Source organism: Sorghum bicolor, chromosome 9 (assembly GCF_000003195.3).
Source record: "Sorghum bicolor cultivar BTx623 chromosome 9, Sorghum_bicolor_NCBIv3, whole genome shotgun sequence".
Lineage (NCBI taxonomy): Eukaryota > Viridiplantae > Streptophyta > Magnoliopsida > Poales > Poaceae > Sorghum > Sorghum bicolor.
In genome coordinates this window covers 51,956,412-51,979,286 of record NC_012878.2, presented here as the reverse complement: position 1 = coordinate 51,979,286, position 22,875 = coordinate 51,956,412, and the positions used below count along the sequence as shown (strand labels likewise).

General features: G+C 46.0%; 3 protein-coding genes and 1 long non-coding RNA gene across 6 annotated transcripts; 2 read left to right on the top strand and 2 right to left on the bottom strand.

The window, feature by feature from the left end:
- Positions 1,978–8,009, top strand: LOC110429992. Of its 2 annotated transcripts, XR_002447152.1 has the most exons (4): positions 1,978–2,076; positions 6,636–6,971; positions 7,440–7,534; positions 7,659–8,009. It is a non-coding gene; the product is annotated as an uncharacterized LOC110429992 (long non-coding RNA). The 2 variants fall into 2 exon arrangements; XR_002447151.1 differs by lacking the exons at positions 7,440–7,534; positions 7,659–8,009 and having other exon boundaries at positions 6,636–7,258.
- LOC8072544 lies at positions 4,598–7,888 on the bottom strand. Of its 2 annotated transcripts, XR_002447150.1 has the most exons (3): positions 7,805–7,888; positions 6,781–6,953; positions 4,598–4,813 (listed from the first exon to the last, which is right to left on the bottom strand). XR_002447150.1 is itself a non-coding variant. In XM_002439872.2 (2 exons), the coding sequence occupies exon 1, from the start codon at positions 6,087–6,089 to the stop codon at positions 5,421–5,423; it is 669 nt and encodes a 222-aa protein (XP_002439917.1). In that variant the 5' UTR covers positions 6,090–6,605; the 3' UTR covers positions 4,598–4,813; positions 5,330–5,420. The 2 variants fall into 2 exon arrangements, 1 of the variants encoding a protein (XP_002439917.1); XM_002439872.2 differs by lacking the exons at positions 6,781–6,953; positions 7,805–7,888 and adding an exon at positions 5,330–6,605.
- On the bottom strand, positions 10,633–14,466 carry LOC8061769 (laccase-13). Its single transcript, XM_002439871.2, has 3 exons — positions 14,270–14,466; positions 11,281–12,790; positions 10,633–11,169 (listed from the first exon to the last, which is right to left on the bottom strand). The coding sequence occupies exons 1-3, from the start codon at positions 14,384–14,386 to the stop codon at positions 11,039–11,041; spliced, it is 1,758 nt and encodes a 585-aa protein (XP_002439916.1). The 5' UTR covers positions 14,387–14,466; the 3' UTR covers positions 10,633–11,038.
- On the top strand, positions 20,816–22,863 carry LOC8072543 (probable glucuronosyltransferase Os01g0926700). Its single transcript, XM_002441172.2, has 2 exons — positions 20,816–21,071; positions 21,402–22,863. The coding sequence occupies exons 1-2, from the start codon at positions 20,954–20,956 to the stop codon at positions 22,550–22,552; spliced, it is 1,269 nt and encodes a 422-aa protein (XP_002441217.1). The 5' UTR covers positions 20,816–20,953; the 3' UTR covers positions 22,553–22,863.

Here is a 22,875-nt window from a genome sequence, read left to right as displayed (position 1 = left end):
CCGTGGTCATGCTGCAATGGAGGGTCGTTGAGATCAAATGCAACGTCGCCATCGTCATCATCTTCTAATCGAACGTTGAGATCAAACCCAACATCAGCCATGTGAGTTGCTGCTCGGCCAAGATGATTTAGTGAAGAACAGGAGCTTGAGTGAAGAGAAGAAGTGAAGAACACAGGCGCTTTAATAGAGAACAAGGCAACCCAAACGTCGGTCTTCTTCAACGCGCCCTCGCGAGTTTACCGCAAAAAAATTTTGCTTCAGCTTTACTGCCTTTACAGCATGGCACGATGCGTCTCCCACACGCGCCTGGCCAAAAAATTCGCCAAAACAGCCAAACAAGCGCGAATCGGCGCGCCTCAGGCAAACAGTGCCATGCAAAAATGCAAAAAAAAAGCCCCATGCAGGCCATGCAAAAATTGCGGCCATCAAGCTTCGATCCTAACACCTCAAGCCCAACACACTGGCTAGCCACTTGAGCTAATGTATGTTCTTGTAGAGAGTGCACCCGTAGTCGTATTTAATAGGGGCGTACAAGGAAAACTCTACTCTAATTAATCACTCCTTGGATCCTAAATGATGTCGTCATTTTTTTGAGTAACAGAGGGAGTACTTGCAAATGCAGCTCACTATGCACTGCGCTTCAAAGAGTTGATGTGAATATAAAGCTAGGCGCTTTATATTGTTGGTACGCACTAACTTTAATCTTCCATCGACTTCATTAGTATGGTAAGGCCAATCAACTTTGCCCCAGGAATTTCAATCAACTTCTCATCGTATCATATAAATGAAAACCGAAAGGTGAAAGCAAAGGAGGGAGTCCAAAGTTGTCGATAATAAAGCGTGAATGTACAGGCGATAATACCGGTACTCAAATAAATACTGAGAAGTATCCGTCCCGGAACCAATAGATCCCCCTTTATATAATACTATAAGCAAATGAACAAGTTTAATGGGCAAAACTATTATGCTCAGAGTTATGTCGACCAAAAGAAGCCCTCAATCCTCATGATCACCTTGTGCAGGGTCTCCAGGATTCCACCAGCCCTCATGTGAGACATGAAGTCGCGACTCGGGAACCAATTGGGACATTGGATTTGGCTGCTAGCTAGGCTGACACGAGCGCGCTCTCCGTATCCCAGTTCTCTCGCAGAGAGTGGCAGAGAGAGCCACTCACAATGCAGACTCTATCATGGAGTCTAAAACTATTTATTACCTCGAACAATGTGCACTTAGAGTCTAAGGGCACTCATAATGCAAGACTCTATCACAGTGTCCAAGATACTTAATTACATATTATTTATGATATTTTGTTGATGTGCCAGCATATTTATTGAAGAAAGAGGTAGAAAAAATAAGACTCCAAGTCTTATTTAGACTCCAAGTCCACATTGTTCGAGGTAATAAATAACTTTAGACTCTATGATAGAGTCCGTATTGTGAATGCCCTAAATAAGACTTGGAGTCTTATTTTTTCTACCTCTTTCTTTAATAAATATGGTGTCACATCAGTAAAATACCATAAATAATATGTAATTAATTGACTTGGACTCTGTGACAGAGTCTTGCATTGGGAGTGCCCTCACACGATCTGCCGAGATGATGCATGGCATATGGCAACACGATCGGACCGCTGCCGCGTTGCTTCGCTATGGCAGTTCTTTTTGGCACACCAGAGCTCGTTGTCAATGTCAACCCGGGAAACAGCACGAGAACAAGGAGGCAGGGCAGAAAAGTCTTCCGCGATTGGAAGGACCAGCTCCAGCGCCAGCACCAGAACATGCGCGCGCCAGTGCCAGTGTGCCACCCACCAGCACCAGGCCAGGCCACCAGCCAGCCATGGGCTCCGGTCTCGGGACGCGCCAGCCAGCCAATGCCAATGCACAGGCCGGCAGACGGTTGCCCATGCACCGCCACATGAGCGCATAAATACGTCTCGATCTGCTGCTTTCCTTGCCCGGTCGGCGGGACCCCGGCGGCATGGCATGATTGAATTCAAGCCCTCCCATCCGTCGCCACGGTTTGGAATGGAAGACGATGATCGAGCGCACGCGGCCGGGACCGCGAGTCAATCAGCAGGTTGGTGTCCGGTGTCCCCTCTCCTCGCTCGGCTTTTTCGGCATAAACGATAAAACCCGGTGCGCCAGAAATTAGCTGGGAATGCCGGGGATGGCTCGGCAAATACCAAACCTCGCAACGCTGCCAAAGTGCCAACGCATGGCGTCGAAGACCCCAGCAGCCAGCTCTGCTAGCTACCGCTCGGCCACAATTATACACGAGCTGCCAAATAGTGATGCTCGCTGGAGGACTGTCATCTCGATCCATATCAGATGTTTAGATAAGGACACATTTCATTAGTATTATCTCTCCGTACCCAAGACTGGTACAGCTTGAGCATGTACTCCTTCCATACTAGAAATAGATGTCGTTTTAGTCTTCACACAGTTTGAATCAAAAGAAGTCATTCTGGCGTGATTTAGCTAAATTGGACGCTGCTGCCCCTGTGCTTAGGCTCCTGTGCCGCGCGTTAATAGCGCGGCGTCATATCGGTTCCTCGGCCATTATCGGTTCCTCGGCCACGCATTACTGGGCCGCGCCGTTCCGGTGTTTATTGCAGCAAGCAGTCGAGCAATGGAATGCTGCGCGAAAGTGAGCCGCAATGAGCGCCAAAGGAAATAGATGACGCGCACAAGTGAAAAGTTCGAACAAACGAAAAAAATCGCGGCCTCCAAAGCAACCAGCGACCTCCCGCGAGCATGCAGCCATGCAAAATCCCCATGCAAATTGCCTGAATCTCAAAAAAAAAATTACGGCTAACAAGTTTGAACACTCAACCTCAAATCTCGGGCCGTGGAGCACTTACCAACTAGGCTATGAACATCTGTAGTATAGGAGGCACCCGCAGCCTTATTTAATAAGGATAAAGAAGAAAAACTATCCTCTAATTAGTCACTCTTTGGCACTCCTCGGTATGCGCAATCATGTCCTAAACGACTTGTAATACCAGTATGGAGGGAGTATACATTTTACACAAACGCTTCCAGGTCCAGCCAGGGCCTGTTTGCCATATGATTCAGTCCTTTGTTCACGGATTGAGTACAAACTGTGCCAAATGAAGAATTTTGAAGCACATACTTGGATGGTTCTCTTCGCTTGAGCTTATCTACTAGCTACTAAGTAGTGTTTATCTACCAGCTATTAAATAGTTTTTTTCTCTCGTAACATATCAGCGAATAGTACTTCAACCATGACTTTTTAGACAAGCAAACATGACCAATAAGTTGAAAGATTAACAGAATGAGCCACTTTTCGAAGAAAAACAGATTATGCACCTAACATAATATGCCAAACTGGACCCAAAAAGAAAGGTCTAAGACGCGTTAACTTGCAGCCCTAGGAATCTCGCATTGCACCGTTTTGCATGCACCATCTCCAAAAGTATCTCTAAGCGTTCGATTTGCCTGGATTGAATTGTACTATATGGATTGCAATGAAATAGCCTTTACTCTCCCGTTTCTCATAGCCTTTACTCTCCCGTTTCTCAAGACTTTAGTTGGCTGAATTTAGCTAAATTTAGTTGCTAGGGTTCCAAACAGTCTAGCTAAAGTTTAGCTAGAGGGTATACAATCTCATAGTTGTTTCAACCTAGCTATTGGTAGCTAAAAGTGGTCAGTTACCAAAATGCCCTCACCCTTTTTCCCTTCACCGCAACGATTCATGTGCTCGTGCTTGACTTCTCAACACGTGAACTTTGTGGCCACGCTCGCCCGCCAAGGCCATGCCGCGCCTCCTCAACTACTCCCCTCACCCCTAGCTAGAGAAGGAGAAATCGTGAATTGACAGGTTTTGTGGCTTCAGGAGTGTGGGGACGGTGGGAGGGGGGGGGGACGAGATCTCCGATGCGGCGAGCTAGGAGAAAAGGAGCAGCGGAGGAGAGGCGGAGCGAGTGATGGAGGGAGGGGGGAGAAGCATGAGGCGAGTGAGGGAGACAATGGTGGGTGGAGGTGAGAGGCAAAGGGAGCAGTGGCATGAGCAGTGTAGAGGGAGGAAGAAAGGGCAATATTGTTTATATTCACATATTAGTAGAGGATCCAAACAACCTCTAACTCATCAAATTAGCTAGCTAAAGTATAGTTGGGACGGATCCAAACAGCCTGATGCGTATGGAATCCTGTTATTTGGCTACACTTATGCTTGGTTGCAAGTTGCAGTCAGCAATGATTTAGCAGTGCAATCTTGGTGCTTCATTAACCAAAGCAGGGGATCCAAAGGAGTCAAGGACTACTGAAAAGCGATGATCCAAGAAGCAGGTTGCAGTAGGGACTACACCGTCCTTTCGCACCGGGCGACCCGGAGATGGCTTTGTTGCTCATGATTTAGGGGCGGGCGTAGTGGGTGTGGCCCATGCCATGCCGCTCAACCACTCATCATGCACGTCACTGAATCGAGTGTCCTGCCCAACTAACTTTTACCTCCCCCATGATCATGGCGACAGCACCCGCAGCATCTGTCCCGCCGGGCCCGGGCCTATTTCTATCCGGGCGGGGCTCTCTCGTCGGTCAAAATTTTCAGCTGCAACTGCAAGGGAGCATGGAGAAAATGCTCGGAAAAATTGGTGTCACACTGTCACCCCTCCAAACAGGTCAAAAGATAGCATCTATACATCTTTTTCTACTAGTTACATGATGGCTACTTCCCACATAAGGAGAGAGATAATAGCATTCACTTTCTCTGAGATCCTGTAGCATTCACCTTCCCCATCTAGCAGCTCCATTTTCTTTCTCGAAGTGAACACTGACAGCTCCATTTGGCCATCCTAACAAGCAACAGTAACGCTGAGAAACAGATGTGCGATAGAGTAGTACGCAATTGGGTGCAATTCTAGTACCAAATTCCAAAAACATAAGGAGTTCACAATGCTGTGGAACAATGAGTATACTAGAGAGGGTAGAGTAGGAGAGCAAAAAATTCCAAACACTGTATTGTACCGTAGCTACCTACAGCAGTCAGCAGCAAGTGCTGCTCAGTACGTCCAGAAAGTGCCACTAGAACAGATGGCTTCATTGATGGATTATTTCAGTGGACAAGACTACACCAGTATACCAATTACCAACATGTAAGTAAGATCCATTCAAGGAAAATTGCCTTTGGGACAAAAGAAAAAAAAACCTATGCTTGATTTGCTGAAACACGTTTTGCTCAACAGATCTATACAGCTGCTCTGCTCCCAGCAGAGGAGGTGAACACTTGCACCGACACTGAACAAACGAATCGAACCGAGAGGGAAAAAAAATGAGGACCTCTGAAGATTACAACTACAAGCCGACCGTACCTGTTCTGTTCTGCGATGCTGAACCGATCGATGTTCTCGTAGCGTCATCAGATCAGAGATTCAGAGGAAGGAGATGACATGCGCTGTGATCTCAGTGAGCTACCGCCGCTGTCCGGGATTGCAGAGTGATGCTCTTCTGGCTCGGGATGGCGAGCATGGCGGTGTGGTCCAGGAAGTCCTTGAGCTCCACGACCGACTGCAGTATCCGCCTGAGGTCATCGGTGCGCATGAACCCGGCGGCGCCGAGCCGCCGCACGGCGTAGACGTAGATGGTGAGGCAGCCCTTGCGGAACTTGAACCGCGCCATCTCGCTGCCCGTGAGCCCACGGATGAGCTTCTTGTTCACGTCCCCGAGCGGGATCATGGCGGGCCACAGCTGGTCCACGGCCGCCTTCATGCTCTCGGACTCGAACACGAAGAGCACCACCTTGGACTTCTTGGTGCCCAGGCCCAGCGTCAGCGTGTGCCACGCCTGGTGCGCCAGGATGGTGAAGCTGGTGGGCATGTAGGTGGTGGTGGACGGGAACGGCAGGCTCTGGCACTCGCTCAGGTAAGACGGCGGGATGTCCAGCAGCCGCAGCAGCTCCAGCGGCGACGCCCGCCGCACCGTGAACGACTTCACGATGAACTGGCCCCCGAACCGGATGCCCTTCACGTCGGCGCACGGCTTGAAGTGCGCCGCCTGCTCCGTGCCGCCTGACTGCTTCTCCTTCTCCTTCTCCTTGTGCTTGTGCTTGTGCCTCTTCTTCTCCTCTGCCATGGCGTGCTTTCGGCTGGAGTGAGCTGTGCGGCTGGAGTGGTGCCCGGGGAAAAGGCTGTAATGACGAGTCCCGCGGAGTCCCCCCCTCTTCCTTGTGCTGCTGTGGCTGCTGGTACCATATCACAAAGGTGTTGTCAGAGTGAAGGGCCATCATCCGCTTGGGCATCAAGGAAGAACTTAGCTTTACCATTTTTGTAATGTAATCCGGTTGGTGGGTCAGGCAACGGGAGGAGTTATTGGCATTTGACAACGCCCCCATCTTTGCCATATTCTTATATATACATATAATAAAAGGATCTAACACTTGTTTATTTCAGAATCTTTGTACACGCACGCATGCGTGTCTACTTCTGCGCTTATGTGTATTGTGTATAGTTTCGGCTGTTCCTTTTCGTGTAGTGTAGCTCTGCGACACCCAACTAAGATGATGGTTCTCTGTGCCTGCTCAAAAGCTAGCACATGATTCTAGGTTCTGCTAAGGAAATAATGAAACCCCATTGGCGCCGCGTGCACGCCTGTAAGCCTAATTCCAAAATTTCTTTTCAGATGTTCTTGGACTAGGTTTAAGATGATCAAACAAAATCTCGAAGCAATATAAAGGAAGTGCAAAAAGACAAAGAAGGTTGATCTAGAGCTGCCAATGAGAGAATCCAAAAATAAAAGGCTATACAAGATAGGTTTGGAAACACACCTGTCCACACAGTTGCAATTGTTCTTGTAAGGAAAGAGCCAGTGTTGTCGGCGGCTTACACAAGCAGCAGCAGCAACAAGTCTCAGCAGATCAGGTGAGCCATTGCTTTAGCTTTTGTTGTCCTCTCCACTTCTCAGGTCACAGCAGTTATGAAAGCGAGTGATCTCACCGATCTGTCGGAGGCTCAATAGGTAAATATCTTGACATGTAAGGCTATCACCACAGATGGATGTTCCCACACTTGGAAGACTGCTATGCTTAAAAGAGAATTCATTGAGGAATTACTTCAACAGCGACAGCACAACAAATTATGGCTAGCCCAACACAATTAGATCTTGGTGAATATAGAAACTGTACAGCAAGCTCTCCCAAATCTACAACCAATCCTGCCATTTTGTAATTAATGTCTGCTCTTGACACATTATGTATCTAAAGCTTCTTTACATAATAGAATTAGCCTACAGTATTTGTTAGTATATGTGGACAGATTCAGATTTATGGACCTGATAAAAAGGTTCACATGTCCAAATCAATTCCTAAATAATAATAAAAAATCCATAGAACATGGGTCAAAATTACCGACAATAAAAGCATCAATTTACTGCCAACTACGTTTTGAAGTTTGCTGTTTCAGATGTGATCCCTTTGCTTTCTGTCAGCTTGGATTACAGTGGAGAGTACAGCACAAGAGTGAGCAGACACAAGTACCTAGCTGCCATCTGGTGGTTGATATTAAGCTAAGTACATCGCAAAGGTACAGCTGGATAATGATTTCTCCAGTGTAACAACCAACCAACCAACCTTTACATATAAATGCCCTAGTCTAAAGCTCTAAATTGATATGCACTGATGTGTATGTTAATGAATCAATGTAACAGAAAGCTCATGATCAGAAAGCGCACTGGCTATTCTCAGCTATGGATACCAGAACAGATGTCACGATGTCGAAATCAGAATTGAGAACTACGCGTCTACTAGTAGAATGGAAGAAAGTTGTGAATGAAGCTCAAGAGAGTTGTCTCACCAACTAAAGAGTCAAGACATTACATAGTTGGCCTTGAACTGAGGTATTGCTGTAGAAAGGATGATGAACATACCCTGAAAGAGGCTACCATAAAAGGAATAAATTAATCAGCAGCACAGCATGTACATAAATGCATCAAATGTAAAGTAAAATATCTACCAATACAGTTCATATGTGCCTTGTAAGCTAAGAATACAAAAAAAAAGAGGGATCACCAGCAAGTACGCTAATACATTGAATCAGGATGCAATACTTCTGTAAAGGAAGCTCATTATGTTACCTGAACAAAAAGTGTTTCCGCTTCAATTGTTTAGGACTGAAATCCAGTGTTCTAAATGATATAAGGACAATCACTTAAATTACCTTAGGTGTCCATTTTTGAGTAATCGGCAGTTTTTTAAGGAAAATAAAACACTATATAATTGCATTTTATTACTCTGTTTTAGCAAATGATAACAAAGCGCAATCTTGGCTTCAAACTGTCTTTCCTGTATGTAAATGAAAAACATGAATTTAATTGGAAAAAAATACCAGGCTAAAAGCTCGTTACTTTCACAGCACAAATACTCGTCCACCAAAGGACAGTGGACAAAACAACCAATGACCAGAATTGGTCGTTAAAAGCAAGAGGGGCAATCGTAGCAAACCGATAGTATTGCCATTTGAAGTTTTGCACCACACAAGCAAGCAGATACAAGTGAACCGATGAGCATGATGAGGAATCAACTACAGGCAAGCAAGACACTCCGATTCTACAGCTGTTGTATCGGATTTTAGAAGGGAGGGGAGAGCAGCTCTGCGATGACTTTAGCAGGTCATCATACCTCCAAGCCGAAAGACCGGAGACCGAACGTAGGCCTCTTCTCAGGGGAATACCATCGAACGGCTGGACTGCATCCTAAGGCGAAACCTGATCATCCACCATGATCGAAATTGCCACCCTGATTGTGCTTGCCTTGGGAGCAAATGTTCTCATGGAGGGCCGGGAGGGGGAAAGGAGATCGAGGAGAGAGGGGACGAGCTCGCATCCTGAGTTCCTGACACGAATCCGCATCTGGTTGGCTATGACCGAGCCTTGTGTTGCTGACGCCAGCGCTGTGCAACAGGCAACAGGTCAGCGTGCGAGTCGCGAGAATGCAGGGACCCAGGGGCGGGCCACCGAGCGAGAATGCAGGGGGAGAACCGGCGATTTCTTCGGCAATCCCTCGAAGAGTCGAAGGGGCCCTCGCGATTCGCGAGTCACAACGGCACGGGTGGTTTTTTTTTTTTTTTTTTTTTTGGACAAGGAGGGGCGCTGGGCATTGGCCGGCCGACCACAACAACGACCAAAAACTGCCACTGCGCGATGGCCCTTTGGGCCCTGACCAGCAGCCACTGCCATCCCAGGCCGGCCCGGGTGGACCGTGCGCGGACAAGCCCATTCGTATTATTAGCAGAGAAAAAAATAATCCTGATGGAAAGTTTCGGTTAAGCACATTGACCCTACGACGATTGACTTGCTTAACTTTTCTTGATTGATTGACTGCATGAGATCATTGTATACTAGTCCCATAGGCCATACAAAGCCATGCCTTCTGTTGCGAAGCCCAGAAATCGTAATGGTAGCGTGTCCAAGATGTACTTCCTCCGTTCTACATTATGTTTTGTTTTGAGTTAAATTTCATCAATCCTAATTAAGTTTATAATAAACTCTTCATTATATTAGATATGCCAAGATTATTCCAAAATTCTAATCTAATGCATGGATGCATATAGTTAAGAGTTAGGACTACTGGACTAGCACTACGGGACACTGGTGTTTTGCCAAGTGTCTGTGGCACTCGGTAAAGACCCAAATACACTTGGCAAAATCTTTGTTGAGTATCATACTTGGCAAAGACCACATGACAAATTTTTAGTTAGTAAAGGGGGTGCAATTTGGGTCTTAAAGTTTTTTTTGGCACTCGGCAAAGCTTTTGAAGATAGACACGAAAAAAAACCTGAAAAAAATGCACTCCAAAATTGTACATTTTTTCTTACATCAGTTCCAAAATTGTGCCCTTAAAAAGCCTACCAATAATGATATAGTATGTCTTTGTCATGTTATCTAACACTAGCTCAAATCTAGGCAACACAACGACAGATTGTTAATCGCAATATGGTCTTTCACTCTAGTTTGGAAAGGCCTCTCCTACCTTCAGCTTATACAAAACAGCCCAAAGGAGCTGAAACTGGTTTCACCAGCTTTCCGTCACATGTTGGAAAGAGGGAAACATTTTTCGTGCTACACTGTACAACTTTCTCTCTTGCTACAGTATAGGTGTATAATCACTGATAACTAGGTAGAACATTTGATCAAACATATAGTGCCACGTAATAATTTAAGACGACTTAATATACAATATGTACAATGTTTGTCTTTTACTAAGGCCTTGTTTAGTTTCCAAAAAATTTTGCAAAATTTTTCAGATTCTTCGCCACATCAAAATTTGCGGCATATGCATGGAGCATTAAATATAAGTAAAAAAGATAACTAATTACACAGTGTGTATGTAACGAGACGAATCTTTTAAACCTAGTTAGCCTATAAATAAACAATATTTGTCAAATACAAACGAAATTACTACTGATCATATTTTACAATTTTTTTTGCAAGTATAATAGACCACTGACATGTATCATAGACCACTAACATGTATCGATGTATACTCGCCATAAAAGATCGAACGAGGTTGATTGGGTCGGTACTCGGTAGTCCACGAGTCGTCTCTTTTTTTTTTCGTGAACGTGTCATGAGTCAAGTCTCTTAAGCCAGACTGTGAAAAAGATGACTACAAACTCTATCTTAATTCAGAGAAATCAGTCACGTTACACTTTTTATTAGTCATACCAGGCCAAGCGCAAGGTTACATTGCACCCATAACACACACACACACACACACACACACACACACACAAAAAAAGCTACAGGCAAGCTTTGAGCTACAAGAAAGATTACAAGAAACATGGCCGCCGAACGAAGCACAACAGAAACGATGGGAAATCAGGAATAATCCATTAACAAAAAGAATCACACCAACTAGGAAAAGAAATTGTCGCGACGTAAGCTGCAGAAAAATCGAGGTACAATACCATGCAAAACGGCAACTGATCGAGCAAACGAAGCTGCGCATTGATGATGGGTAATATAATAATGCAGTGGAACTGATCGAGGAAACCAACATTGGCCATTGTTCTTGAGTCTCTGACGCGCGCCTAGCACTGAGGCAGATCCAATGGCGGAGGCGGCAGCTTCTGGTTCGGCAGGCTCCCGTCCAGCACCAGCCATGCCATTTTCAGGCCCCAGCTCATGTGCACCTCCAGGTGACAATGCATGAACCACACACCTGCATGTAACGCCAGTGCGTTCTCGAGTTAGGACCAACATTAATTTGTTGGGGCCTCGATCAGAAACAATGCTATGCTACGATGGTTCCAGTGTGCAAATTAAATTAAACCTGGGTTGTCCGCACGGAAGCGGATGGCGACCCAGCCGCCGGCGGGCACGCCGACGGTGTTGCGCTCCACGGGGTCGACGAGGTTGAACTTGGCCGGATCATTGGTCGGGTCAAAGTTGCCGAACCCCTGGCCGACGACGAAGAAGTTGAAGCCGTGGAGGTGCAGCGGGTGGCTCTCCGCGCCGAGGATGCTGGTGTCCTGCAGCACCAGCTCCACGCTGGTGCCGAACGGCAGCACGGCCACCTTCGTCCCGTTCATCACGTTGGTGTTGTTGGGCGGCGTGCCCGCGTAGTTGAACGGCGTCGGCGGGAACGCCGGGAAGTTGGTGGCGTAGACGCCGTTGGACCTGCCGGCGAAGTGCGCCTGCAGCAGCGCCGTCGTGGGCAGCACGAACGAGACGTTGTTGATGGACGCCGCGAACCGGGACCCGTTGGGGCCCTGGCAGGTCCCGTTGACGCCGCCGGCGCACGGGTGCGTGCCGAGCCCCACGGTGAAGAAGAACCGCCGGTCGACGTCCTGCGGCACGGCGGCCGGGTACTCCGCGCTCGCCAGGCTTCGGAGCTTCGCGGTGTAGTTGGCCACGAAGCTGGTGTCGTTGATCGGCGGCAGGGTCGGCGCGAAGACCGGGAGGTTGCTGTTGCTCTGGTTCTCGCCGGAGGAGGAGGAAGAAGAAGGGTCCTCGTACTCGAGGACGCCGGCGACGGTGGTGTTGTCGAACGTGCCCTGCGTGTTGGTGTACGGCCGCGCCTCCATGTAGTAGATCGCGCCGGGGTACGTCGGCTTGGTGGCGAGCAGGACGTTGCTGGTCTGCCCCGGCGCGATGATGAGGGTGTCCACGGTGAAGGGCTTGACGTAGAGCGCGTCGACGTCGACGACGGTGAGCGTGTGGTTGGCGACGGAGAAGAAGAGCTCGTCGTTGAGTGCGGCGTTGATGAGCCGGAGCATGTACGTCTTGCCGGGCTTCACCTTCAGCTTGAACGTGTCTTGAGCGGAGCAGTTGTAGAGAGGCCCCGTGAGTCCGTTAATGGTGTAGGCGTCGGAGACGTTGGGTCCGCCGCCGGTCTGCAGCGCCTGCGCGATCACCGCCTCCGTGTCGTTCCTCCACCACTCGCCGAACATGACGGGCACCTCCTCGTCCGGCGCCGGGAACGGGTACGGCACGCCGGCGGGGGGCAGGATGACGATGGGCCCGTAGACGGTGGCGCGGAGCCAGGAGATGTGCGCGTGCCACCACAGCGTGCCGCGCTGCCCGACGATCTGGTACCGGTACACGTAGCTCTGGCCGGGCTGGATCGGGCACTGCGTGATGTACGAGGGCCCGTCCGCCCACCCGCTCAGCAGCTGCCGCACGCCGTGCCAGTGGATGCTGATGTTGTAGGGGGAGCGGTTGACCACGTTGACCTCCACGTGGTCGCCCTCCCGCGCGAACAGCGTGGGACCTGGGTACTGTCCGTTCACTGTCACGATGCCCTTCGTGCCGCACAGCCGCGTCACGCTGGTCATTTGCACCTGCCATACATACAGATTGATTTTATTATAACTAGTAAACATGTTCATGTATTGCAATGGATATTAATGAAAAACTAATGAAAGCGAAGACACGATACTATATATCTATTTATATTTTACTATTTCTATAAAATTTAGAATTTATTAACCACGTCATCCATAATAGTTAATATCAACACTAATATGCCAATGTCCTATGAAGGCTGTACTAAATTAAAATATGACTTTGGTAGGTTTTTTCTCCCATTATAAGGCACAAACGTATTAGTTGTAAATATATCATAACTTTATTTTTCTTACTATTTACATGTTGATAGAATTAAATATCGAGTTACAGGACTTTCTTTTAAGATCCGAGTAAAGTCACCAAGTTGGTAATGAGTTGGCTGATGTCATGTCAAGGACTCTGTTGATGATTATAACGAAGTCCTCTCTTGATTTTGCACATGGTAGCCCTAGTTGAGAATAAGGATGGGGACGATGCCCAAACGGATATCCATGGTTCTTCCCTAGTGTAACTAAATGAATCAAATGAAAAAAAATAGGAAAAAAATTGTCCATTTACTTCATTAAATTACACTAGAGAAGAACCGTGGGTGCCCGTTTAGAGCACCGTCCCCATCCTTATTCTCAACTAGGGCTACCATGTGCAAAATCAAGAGAGGACTTCATTATAATCATCAACAGATTAGTTGAGAATTACACTAGTATTGGGTATAACTTGGAGGTACAGTTATTTATATTGGATTAGAGAACAAGCTACTCATGGATTTTAGTTCACTGTTTGCTTGACTATCACCTAATCCAAGTTCTAACAAAGAATAGATTTTATTCCTAATCATTTCAATTCACCATTTGCATACTTGGACCATGTCTAATCCAAATTCTAAAAGGAAATTTTTATTCCTACTCAAATAAAGTTACAGTAGACCATAGCAATTTGAGATATGTCATGCCCATCCTGAGCCCATCAAGTTTTGGTGTGTCCACGAGCCTTGTGGACAGTGTCTAGATAGAGATCCAACTGTCTAGAAAATTTACAGTCCTGGCCTGACTCGTCTATAGGACGATCATGGACAAGATTTTCTTACCGAGATAATTGAATTTTTTTTTTGCCTGGCGTGAAAAATGTATGTCTAAACGACAACGATAACTTAGTGTGTGAATATTTGTTTATTGTAGGAGTATAGGTTATTTGTCCGAGTCACATATGAGATATGAAGAGATTTCTTCCATATCGGGGTAGTTAGAGAGAGGGCCGGATGAAAAAAAGTGAAGAGAATTTTTTGTCTCTTTAGATATAGATATATAGATATAATATAGATAAAATAGATGCATATATAGACATATGCACGTAGAACTACACTAACATAATCACACGGTTCACTTGCCACTTTGCTGGTGAAGATTGACGGGATCGATGATACGGTGACGCTTGCATGAATGAACTAGTAATAATCATAAAAAAAATACACTTACATCGAACTGGTACTTTCTTGTCTCGGCCTCGGCTCCCATGGCGGCGAGCAGCACCACTGCCACGACGACGACGACGACGACAGAGGCGCTGGAACGGAGAGCAGACGAGGACGCCATTTCTCTTTAGCTAGAGGTAGGCCCTTTGACAAACGAATTCTGTGCTTGTTCTGTTGTGCTGCGATGATTTGGTGATTGGTAGCATGGGGGTGGGCTATATATATATATATATAGTGGGGATCAGGGCACTTTGCATAGGCTCAACAGGTGGGGGCCAAGCAAGGCAATGCATCTGCAGGCCGCCATCTCTGCGTGTGATCCATCTCCAACGCATGGCGATTCTGGTGGTGTGCATGCGTGTTGCGCCTGCCCCATGCTTCACGATTGCACTTGTGCCTGCCTGCCTTTTGCTCCGTTTAGTAGCTTTCGTTTGTGGTTCGCGGCTGCTCGATCGATCCGCCGATTGGTTAACAACTCTCGGCGGTCGCATCAACGTCGGTCATCTCACAGTCACAGCTTGCTGAGCCTGCTGTTGCCTGTTGCTGATAAATCGACGCGAGAGAGAGAGAGATGGCTGGTCCATATGCGATATGCAAGCACTCTGTAGCTTTGAGTGCGGCCAAAGTCAACCTGCAGCGCGTCTAGTGTCTACCCCTTCTCGCAAATTATGCGTAGTTTTGTACTAGCATATATGGTGAATGTTAGATTTACATAAGGTTCTGAGGCCTCTCGCCTTGGATCCGTCTTTCGCGCTCGTTGTGTACTTTGGTTTGCTTTCCTCTTAATGAAATACGGGTGCACATCCGGTCGTGAAAAAAAATACTCCCTCCATCCAAGAAAGAATACAAGTGTCTGTTTTAGTATCTTGAGTTTGATCAATTATAGATAAAAATCAATGTTTGTAATATCAAATAAACACAATTAGACAATTACGAAATATATTTTCATAATAAATTTATTTAGAACCATAAATATGAATATTATTCACTAGAAACCTGTTTAAAGGTGAACTATTTTACTAGCACGTAACACATAGTAATATTCTTTCACAGATGGAGAGAGTACTTCAAATAGACTTATAGTCATAAGTTCAGTCATTCAAGGACATACATCAATTATGTCAACTATAATAAATATAATAAGCTGTTTCAGTTATTTTCACATGGTAGACACAAGATAATAAACATAAATGAGAGGATTTAAGCCATTTCAGTTATTTTCACATGGTATCAAAAGAGAAGAGACACGACATGAGGACCTAGCTTGCATTCACGACATATGTCCACAAGTTCCTACTATCTAGCGTGTAAGATTATTGCATAAATTGGTAAGGGTAGTTGAAAAAAAACTGAACTCAAAAAAAATTGAAAAGAAAAAAACTACTATACAAATTCAGGAGGATCATAATTCTTTCAAGAGTTGGATACTTTATGTATGGACACGTATCGTGTCCACAACAGGTCCTCACGGCATCTCCGATACATGGGGTATGTCCCTACTTTAATTTTTCCAAAAGGGGAGAACGACCCTAGGTGCCAAATCATCCACCAAAGACATAGTTAATGATGTTGAGGCGGAGAAGATTTTAAAAGCATACAGTTGTTTGCTCCGTTGGGACCGAGGGAGAATGCAAGAAGTATAAATATGTGTGGTTAGGGATAAAAAGAAAATCCTAGAGATACAACGTTTAGACCTAGTACATCTTGTATCAAGTAGAAGTAGAGTCCTACTTGTCAATTATGCTGACTATATAATTAATATATATAGCAGCCTAAGTTACTAAGTCATTTCCTTACGAAGAACTGTGTTCCACCTAAAGCTTTGTTCGAATGTAGTCGAATTCATAACAATCGTGTTGGGGTGGATTGGAGTAAAACTTCAAATAAATTCTACATCAATCTACCCTAACACATATAGATTAAGGTGAATCTGACAACACCTAAACAAAGCCTCAAAGCATCTTAGGACTGTAACAAATTCTTTGATTGTGGATGACATTTATATCTGTAGCCAACAAGAAGCTAACATTTTCACTCAAGAGAGAGAGAAGAAGAAGCTAACATTAGCTTAGATACAATCATGGTCAAATTAATTTCAGACAACTTCCTAAACGAATGTTTTTTTAAAAAAATAGAATATATTAATATTTTAGCTTCTGCATCGATCAATATATATGATTGTTCTTTATTACAGACTAGAGCTAATCAGGCCAAGGTATCTCAAAAGTTTTGAGGCATGAGGAGAACAAAAAGTGTTTCCAAAAACACAACTAGAATGCAAGCCTATTGGTAAATCATCAACTGTATCTTGCAAACACCTACATCGCGACTCCCTCAATAGTATTGCAACCCATCTTCATCAAAGTTTGATCCTCCTCCTTCTGTAACATGAACCAGAACCTGATCCAGTAAATATAACCTGCAAGATGATACTAATACTTTGTCAATTTATTAATAACCAGTTGAATAACTTGCCAGACGTTTTATTATTGTTAGGGTCTCCACCAACCCCTAAAAAACCTGTTAAATCTGCAGTGGTTGAGTTCTTCGCTTTGAGTGACAACTGACAAGCGACCTCGAGCGGAGATATAAATCCACAGGTGACAGGTCTGAGGCTCTTGGCCCTTTTTGGCTTTTAGCCTATATCTAGTCTCCTAACCCTTTATGCTTACATGCCAAGGGACTGCGCATGCACAAGCAAGCCAAAAGGATCGACTTTTAAAACAGGGACGTGACCTGGAGGAAGGTAAGGTAACAGATAGTCCTTGACAGCCTTGCTGCACCCTGCATTGTGCATTGGTTTCGATCGGCCTGACACAACCTTGTCGAGCGATGATTCGTGTGCGAGATATAGCTCGGAGTTTCCTGGTCGCTCTGGTGAGATGATTCCCTTCTCACAAGTCACAACTCACAGTGCAGTTCCGATCCGTTCCAAAATGCTAGTATTTCGATGGACGAAGTGCCAGTACAGTAGTAGCCGAAGCTGACTATGCATTCGACACATTTCAATCTTCTAGAGAACATGTCGTAGGAATGTGGTAGATGATTTGGACACACTGTCCAACAATTTAGACTACTCGGTTCCCAGATCAAAAGGGCAAGAGTCTGCTTGATTTCTTTGCGCATCCAACCAAGGTGACAGTGAAAGAGCCAAGCAGACCCTAAAATATTTTTCATCTGTTTATTTCCACTTCCAAGGAAACAAAAAAGATTGGCGAGATTAAACAAGCTGCTCTAGCCATAACTCAGTTTGGGGGAAGTGTTTCTTCTTGGCACGCCATATAAGTAGGCCAAAGACTGTTTTGAAGATCTCTAAGCACCGCTGACTGCTTTCCTACATTCCTCTAAAGATAGCATCATTCCTAATTGTCTAGATGCTCCAACTCAAAATGCTAGCAATTTGCATGAAGAAAGGCTCATTGAGTTGGGCTCTAGAACTTTCAAAAATCTAAAGGGATCAAGTGAATCAGCAACTACGACCCTACAGTGCTCCAGCAGGATTTGGCAAAATCACACCGCAGGAAAAGGTGATCTCTTGTTTCTTCATGATTGTTGGTGCAGAGCACAAAGCTGAATGAAGGAAGATGGAAGTTCTTTCTTCTCAGAATATTGTGGGTACTGAGTGTGTCCTGAATGAGTAGGAAAAAACACTTTATGTTTGTGTTGACAGGAAGATTTTCAAAGCCACTTGAAGATAGGATGAGCTCCACTCCTGCCTTTCATGTGTTTGTATGTCCTTCTCCTTCTGAAGGAGAAAAGTGAGTTGCCCCAAATATAAGGGCCTATTTGGTTCTGTTTAGTCAGTGGACTAAAGTTTAGTCCCTGCATGTTTGCATCCAAGGATCAAAGACCATTGAAGTTACTATACAAAGACCAAAATGTCCCCCTCTCATTCTCTCTCCTTTTGTGCATTAATGAGGGATAGAGGGTGTCTTTTGACTGGTTTAGTCCTTTTAGTGTGGGGGTATAAACCCCTATACCCTCATGGGCCGATATGGGCCGCACCATCAGAGGTGGCTCGGCCCACAAGATGAAGACGTGCGGCGCACGACTGGTCGGCGTGCACCGCAAGGCTACAAGATATTGTACCAAATAGGATACTTTGCTTGTAACTCTGTTCCTACAGGATATATAAGGAGGGGCAGGGGTCCCCTAGAGGACAGATCATACATCATATTCTCTCAACACAAATCAATACAACCAGACGCAGGACGTAGGTATTACGCCAACTCGGCGGCCGAACCTGGATAAAAAGCTTGTCCGTGTCTTGCGTCACCATCGAGTTCGTAGTTTGCGCACCGTCTACCGATAAACTACTACCGTGGGTATACCCCAAGGTAGACTGCCGACTAGCTTTCGTCGACATTTAGTCACCCCACAAGGGATTAGAGGCTAAACCAGTTCAATCACTTTTTAGTCACCCTGTTTAGCAATTTAGACCTTGTTTAGTTGATGAGTGGAAAGTTTTTAAGTACTGTAGCACTTTCATTTTTATTTGGCAATTATTGTCCAAGGCTCAAAAGATTCGTCTCGCAAATACAGACAAATTATACAATTAGTTATTTTTTTATCTATATTTAATATTTCATGCGTATGTCGCAAGATTCGATGTGACGAAAAATCTTTAAAAGTTTTTGAATTTTGGGTGAACTAAACAAGTCCTTAATGACTAAAAGGGGTCAAAATCAGGTGCCTAAACTTTAGTCGCCTGGAACCAAACAGGGTGGCATCATTCATGTAACCCCAAGGCAAAGTTTACTTTGCAACAAAAGATAGTGAGCCTTCGGGACAGAAGTCAATGACTCATTTGCCTTAAGGTATCATGTCAAATTTGAGTTCGACGAGCTCTCATTTCCTGGGCCCGCAATGGAACATCGGAAAGTTTTGGATCAGCCTTGAGTTGGCCCTCCCATTACCCTTGTCGGATTTGGATCGTCCTGAAACTCCCTCTCAACTCTCAGTGCGAGCAGCAATTCGACGAGCTCTCATTTTCCTGCAATATGGGCTACTTGATCCTCGTGCTTTATCAGTTCAAGTTGTTTTCCGATAGGTCTTGACAACTGGCTTCCTGACCTCATCGTCGATGGTGTATGCTGTCTGATTGCTATAAGGTGTTAGAAGTTTAGTATTTAATATGGCCTATCTACTAATTTAATAAAAATAAAAAGGCAATAGGCCAAGCCCAATCAAAATTCAACATAAGGTTAGTCATTTCAATACCACCATCCCTCCGAGGGAAGAATACAAAGCCCAACCTTTTCTCTGAAATAACAAATAGCAACCTTAGCAAGTGATCAAAAGCTATTCCTCTTAGCCTAAGTACCCTAGCTACTAAAGGTCATTCTAAGCACAAGTTGAGATTTTTCCAATCAGCACCTGAAACAAACCAAAAATTAGATCTTTTCCACTAATATGCTCATAAAGCATTTCCAGTGGAACTCCGGTACGTAATATTGTAAAAGGTTCTACGCAAATACACAAAATTAGAGGGAAGTTAGTGCAAGGTGAACGATTTGACTAAAAAAGGAGACCCAGTTTGGTGGTAAATGTCATTTGGGTTCTGAATTGATAAATGTCATTTGGGTTCTGAATTCGCTATTATTTCGTCGGGGAACAGAATATATACAGTCATGATTTGCAAAACACGCTGATCAAACTCCAGAAGGAACACCATAACTAAATCGTTTCAGTTCATTGACAATTTTCTGTGCTAATTCTGGAAGGATACTTTTCCGGAGTAGAAACACCATAACTGGATCATTTAAGTTCAGTGAAAGAATAACAAGTTGTTTGTCTTTCTTACAGTTTGGTCAGGCTTAGCAGACTTTTTAGTTCATTCCTAACTAAAGTAAAAATTATATCGATGGCCTGTTGTTAATCGAAGCATCTCTGAGTTTGTCACAGCCTTATGTCGGCCTCTTTCACAAAGACAATATGATATGGTCCTTTTAAATCTTTATTTTAATAATCTGATATCGCCGTTTGGTTCTCTTCATGTGCATCTCTAAAATAAACCCGTGGTGTTAGCACGGACATAATACTAGTCTTATATAATTAAGCACCTTTACCACATAAACCAGAATTTTGTTGTCACTATGAAAACATTGGTCATAGTCAAGAGGAAATCATGAATATCTAATAAAGCCCTTTCTCTTAAATTGAATTCGTTAGAGTAAAATGTAAACATTTGGTAGGCATATCCATGGATCCTAGCTATTTGACACAAAGCATCAGATAAATAAAGACCAAGAAAATTGTGAACCTCCTTTTACATCTCAGCCACCTGCTATCAATGATTTATGAAAAAAAATATAAAATAAAAGTAGGAGGAAAAGTAGTGAGGCATTGTGAAAATGTTAAAGTATCAGCAAGGGGCAGCCTTCCTACTCTTTGAAGTACACATGGCCAATAGTCGTTCCTGATGTGTGATGTCTGTTAGTGTGTAGGTAGGGGAGGAGGAAGAACGAAGGAAGCCCAGGAAAGCTCCATCTCACCTCTCCACCAAACACTTCTTGGTAGGATAATTGGCAGAGAAGCTTCCACCCTGCTTTATTTTCATCTCTTCTTTAACTACACAGTATTGATTACCTAGAACATGACAATGTGAGAAACCAGACAAGGGGGGAGGCTTGGAGAGGAAGAGGAGTCACAGGCGGTGCTGCCAAGAGGCTGCTTGTGGGGATCATTCATGAAGATGAGGTCGATCTTCGCCATCGCCATTCTTGCCGCCACCACTGCAGTAGTGCTCTTCCATGGGTCCGACGCGCAGGAGTTGATGCAGAGCCACCATACAGAGAGGATCTCAGGTGCGGGAGAAGGACTTTCTCTTTTGGTTGCGCTTTTCCTCCATTCAGTAAATCATCCAAGATGTCATTCATGAAACTCAATGCAGACTAGTTTTTGTCTGAAGGGAGTAGCAGGGACCGTGATGGATTTCTACATGAAACTTAAGTTCTGGGCCTAGACCTAGAGTGCTTACTGCTTAGCACTGATTATATACAATAGCAGCTAAAAGATGGCATTGCTAGTAAGGGGATAAACTGGAAGACGAAAAAAACTGTTTTTCTTAGGAAATGTAGGTATTGACTATGTGTTTCAAACGGTTTCATTATGTACCCACCAATGAAAAAACGCAGGCAGTGGCGGTGACGTTTTAGAAGACGACCCTGTGGGCAAGCTCAAGGTGTTCGTGTACGACCTCCCGGCGAAATACAACACGAAGCCGGTGGAGAAGGACCCGCGTTGCCTGACGCACATGTTCGCGACGGAGATCTTCGTGCACCGGTCCCTCCTCTCCAGCGCCGTCCGAACCCTGGACCCCGAGGAAGCGGACTGGTTCTACACCCCCGTGTACACCACCTGCGACCTGACCGCCTCCGGCCACCCGATGCCCTTCGACTCCCCGCGGATGATGCGCAGCGCCATCCGGCTGATCGCCGACCGCTGGCCGTACTGGAACAGGTCCGAGGGCGCCGACCACTTCTTCGTCACGCCGCACGACTTCGGTGCCTGCTTCCATTTCCAGGAGGAGAAGGCCATGGCGCGCGGGATCCTGCCCGTGCTCCGGCGCGCCACGCTGGTGCAGACGTTCGGGCAGCGGAACCACGTGTGCCTCAAGGACGGCGGCGGCTCCATCACCATCCCGCCGTACGCGCCGCCGTGGAAGATGGAGGCGCAGCTCCTGCCGCCGGCCACCCCGCGGTCCATCTTCGTCTACTTCCGCGGCCTCTTCTACGACGCCGGCAACGACCCCGAGGGCGGCTACTACGCCAGGGGCGCCCGCGCGTCCGTGTGGGAGAACTTCAAGAGCAACCCGCTGTTCGACATCTCCACGGCGCACCCGACGACCTACTACCAGGACATGCAGCGCGCCGTGTTCTGCCTGTGCCCGCTGGGGTGGGCGCCCTGGAGCCCCCGCCTGGTGGAGGCCGTCGTCTTCGGCTGCATCCCCGTGGTCATCGCCGACGACATCGTGCTGCCCTTCGCGGACGCCATCCCGTGGGCGGACATCGGCGTGTTCGTCGCCGAGGACGACGTCCCGAGGCTGGACACCATCCTGACGTCCATCCCCGTGGAGGTGGTGCTGAGGAAGCAGCGGCTCCTCGCGAGTCCGGCGATGAAGCGCGCCGTGCTGTTCCCGCAGCCCGCGCAGCCCGGCGACGCGTTCCACCAGATACTCAACGGGCTCGCACGCAAGCTCCCGCACGGCGATGATGCCTTCTTGAGGAACGGACAGACGGTCCTCAACTGGACGGCTGGACCGCCGAGAGACCTCAAGCCATGGTAGTGGGTATGGGTAGCCTTCAAATTGCCATGGTTACATTACATTACAATAGTGATGGACTGGTGGCCATCAGCCAAATACCTTTTTATTTTTTGGTATCTTCACCATACGTACGTACATCTACAGGCGTTGTAGGACTAGTAGTGCATTTGTGAATATCGTACCCAAAATTTACAAGGCTGTACTCCTGCTGATGTCTGGTGTCGTTTAAATTATCCTCCAGAATGAAAATTCTCACGTACTCCCTCTGTATCAGAAAACTTAACTTTTATGTTCTAGGATTCAAAAGATGTCCCAAAAAACTTATGTTTAAACTTTTGGACAAC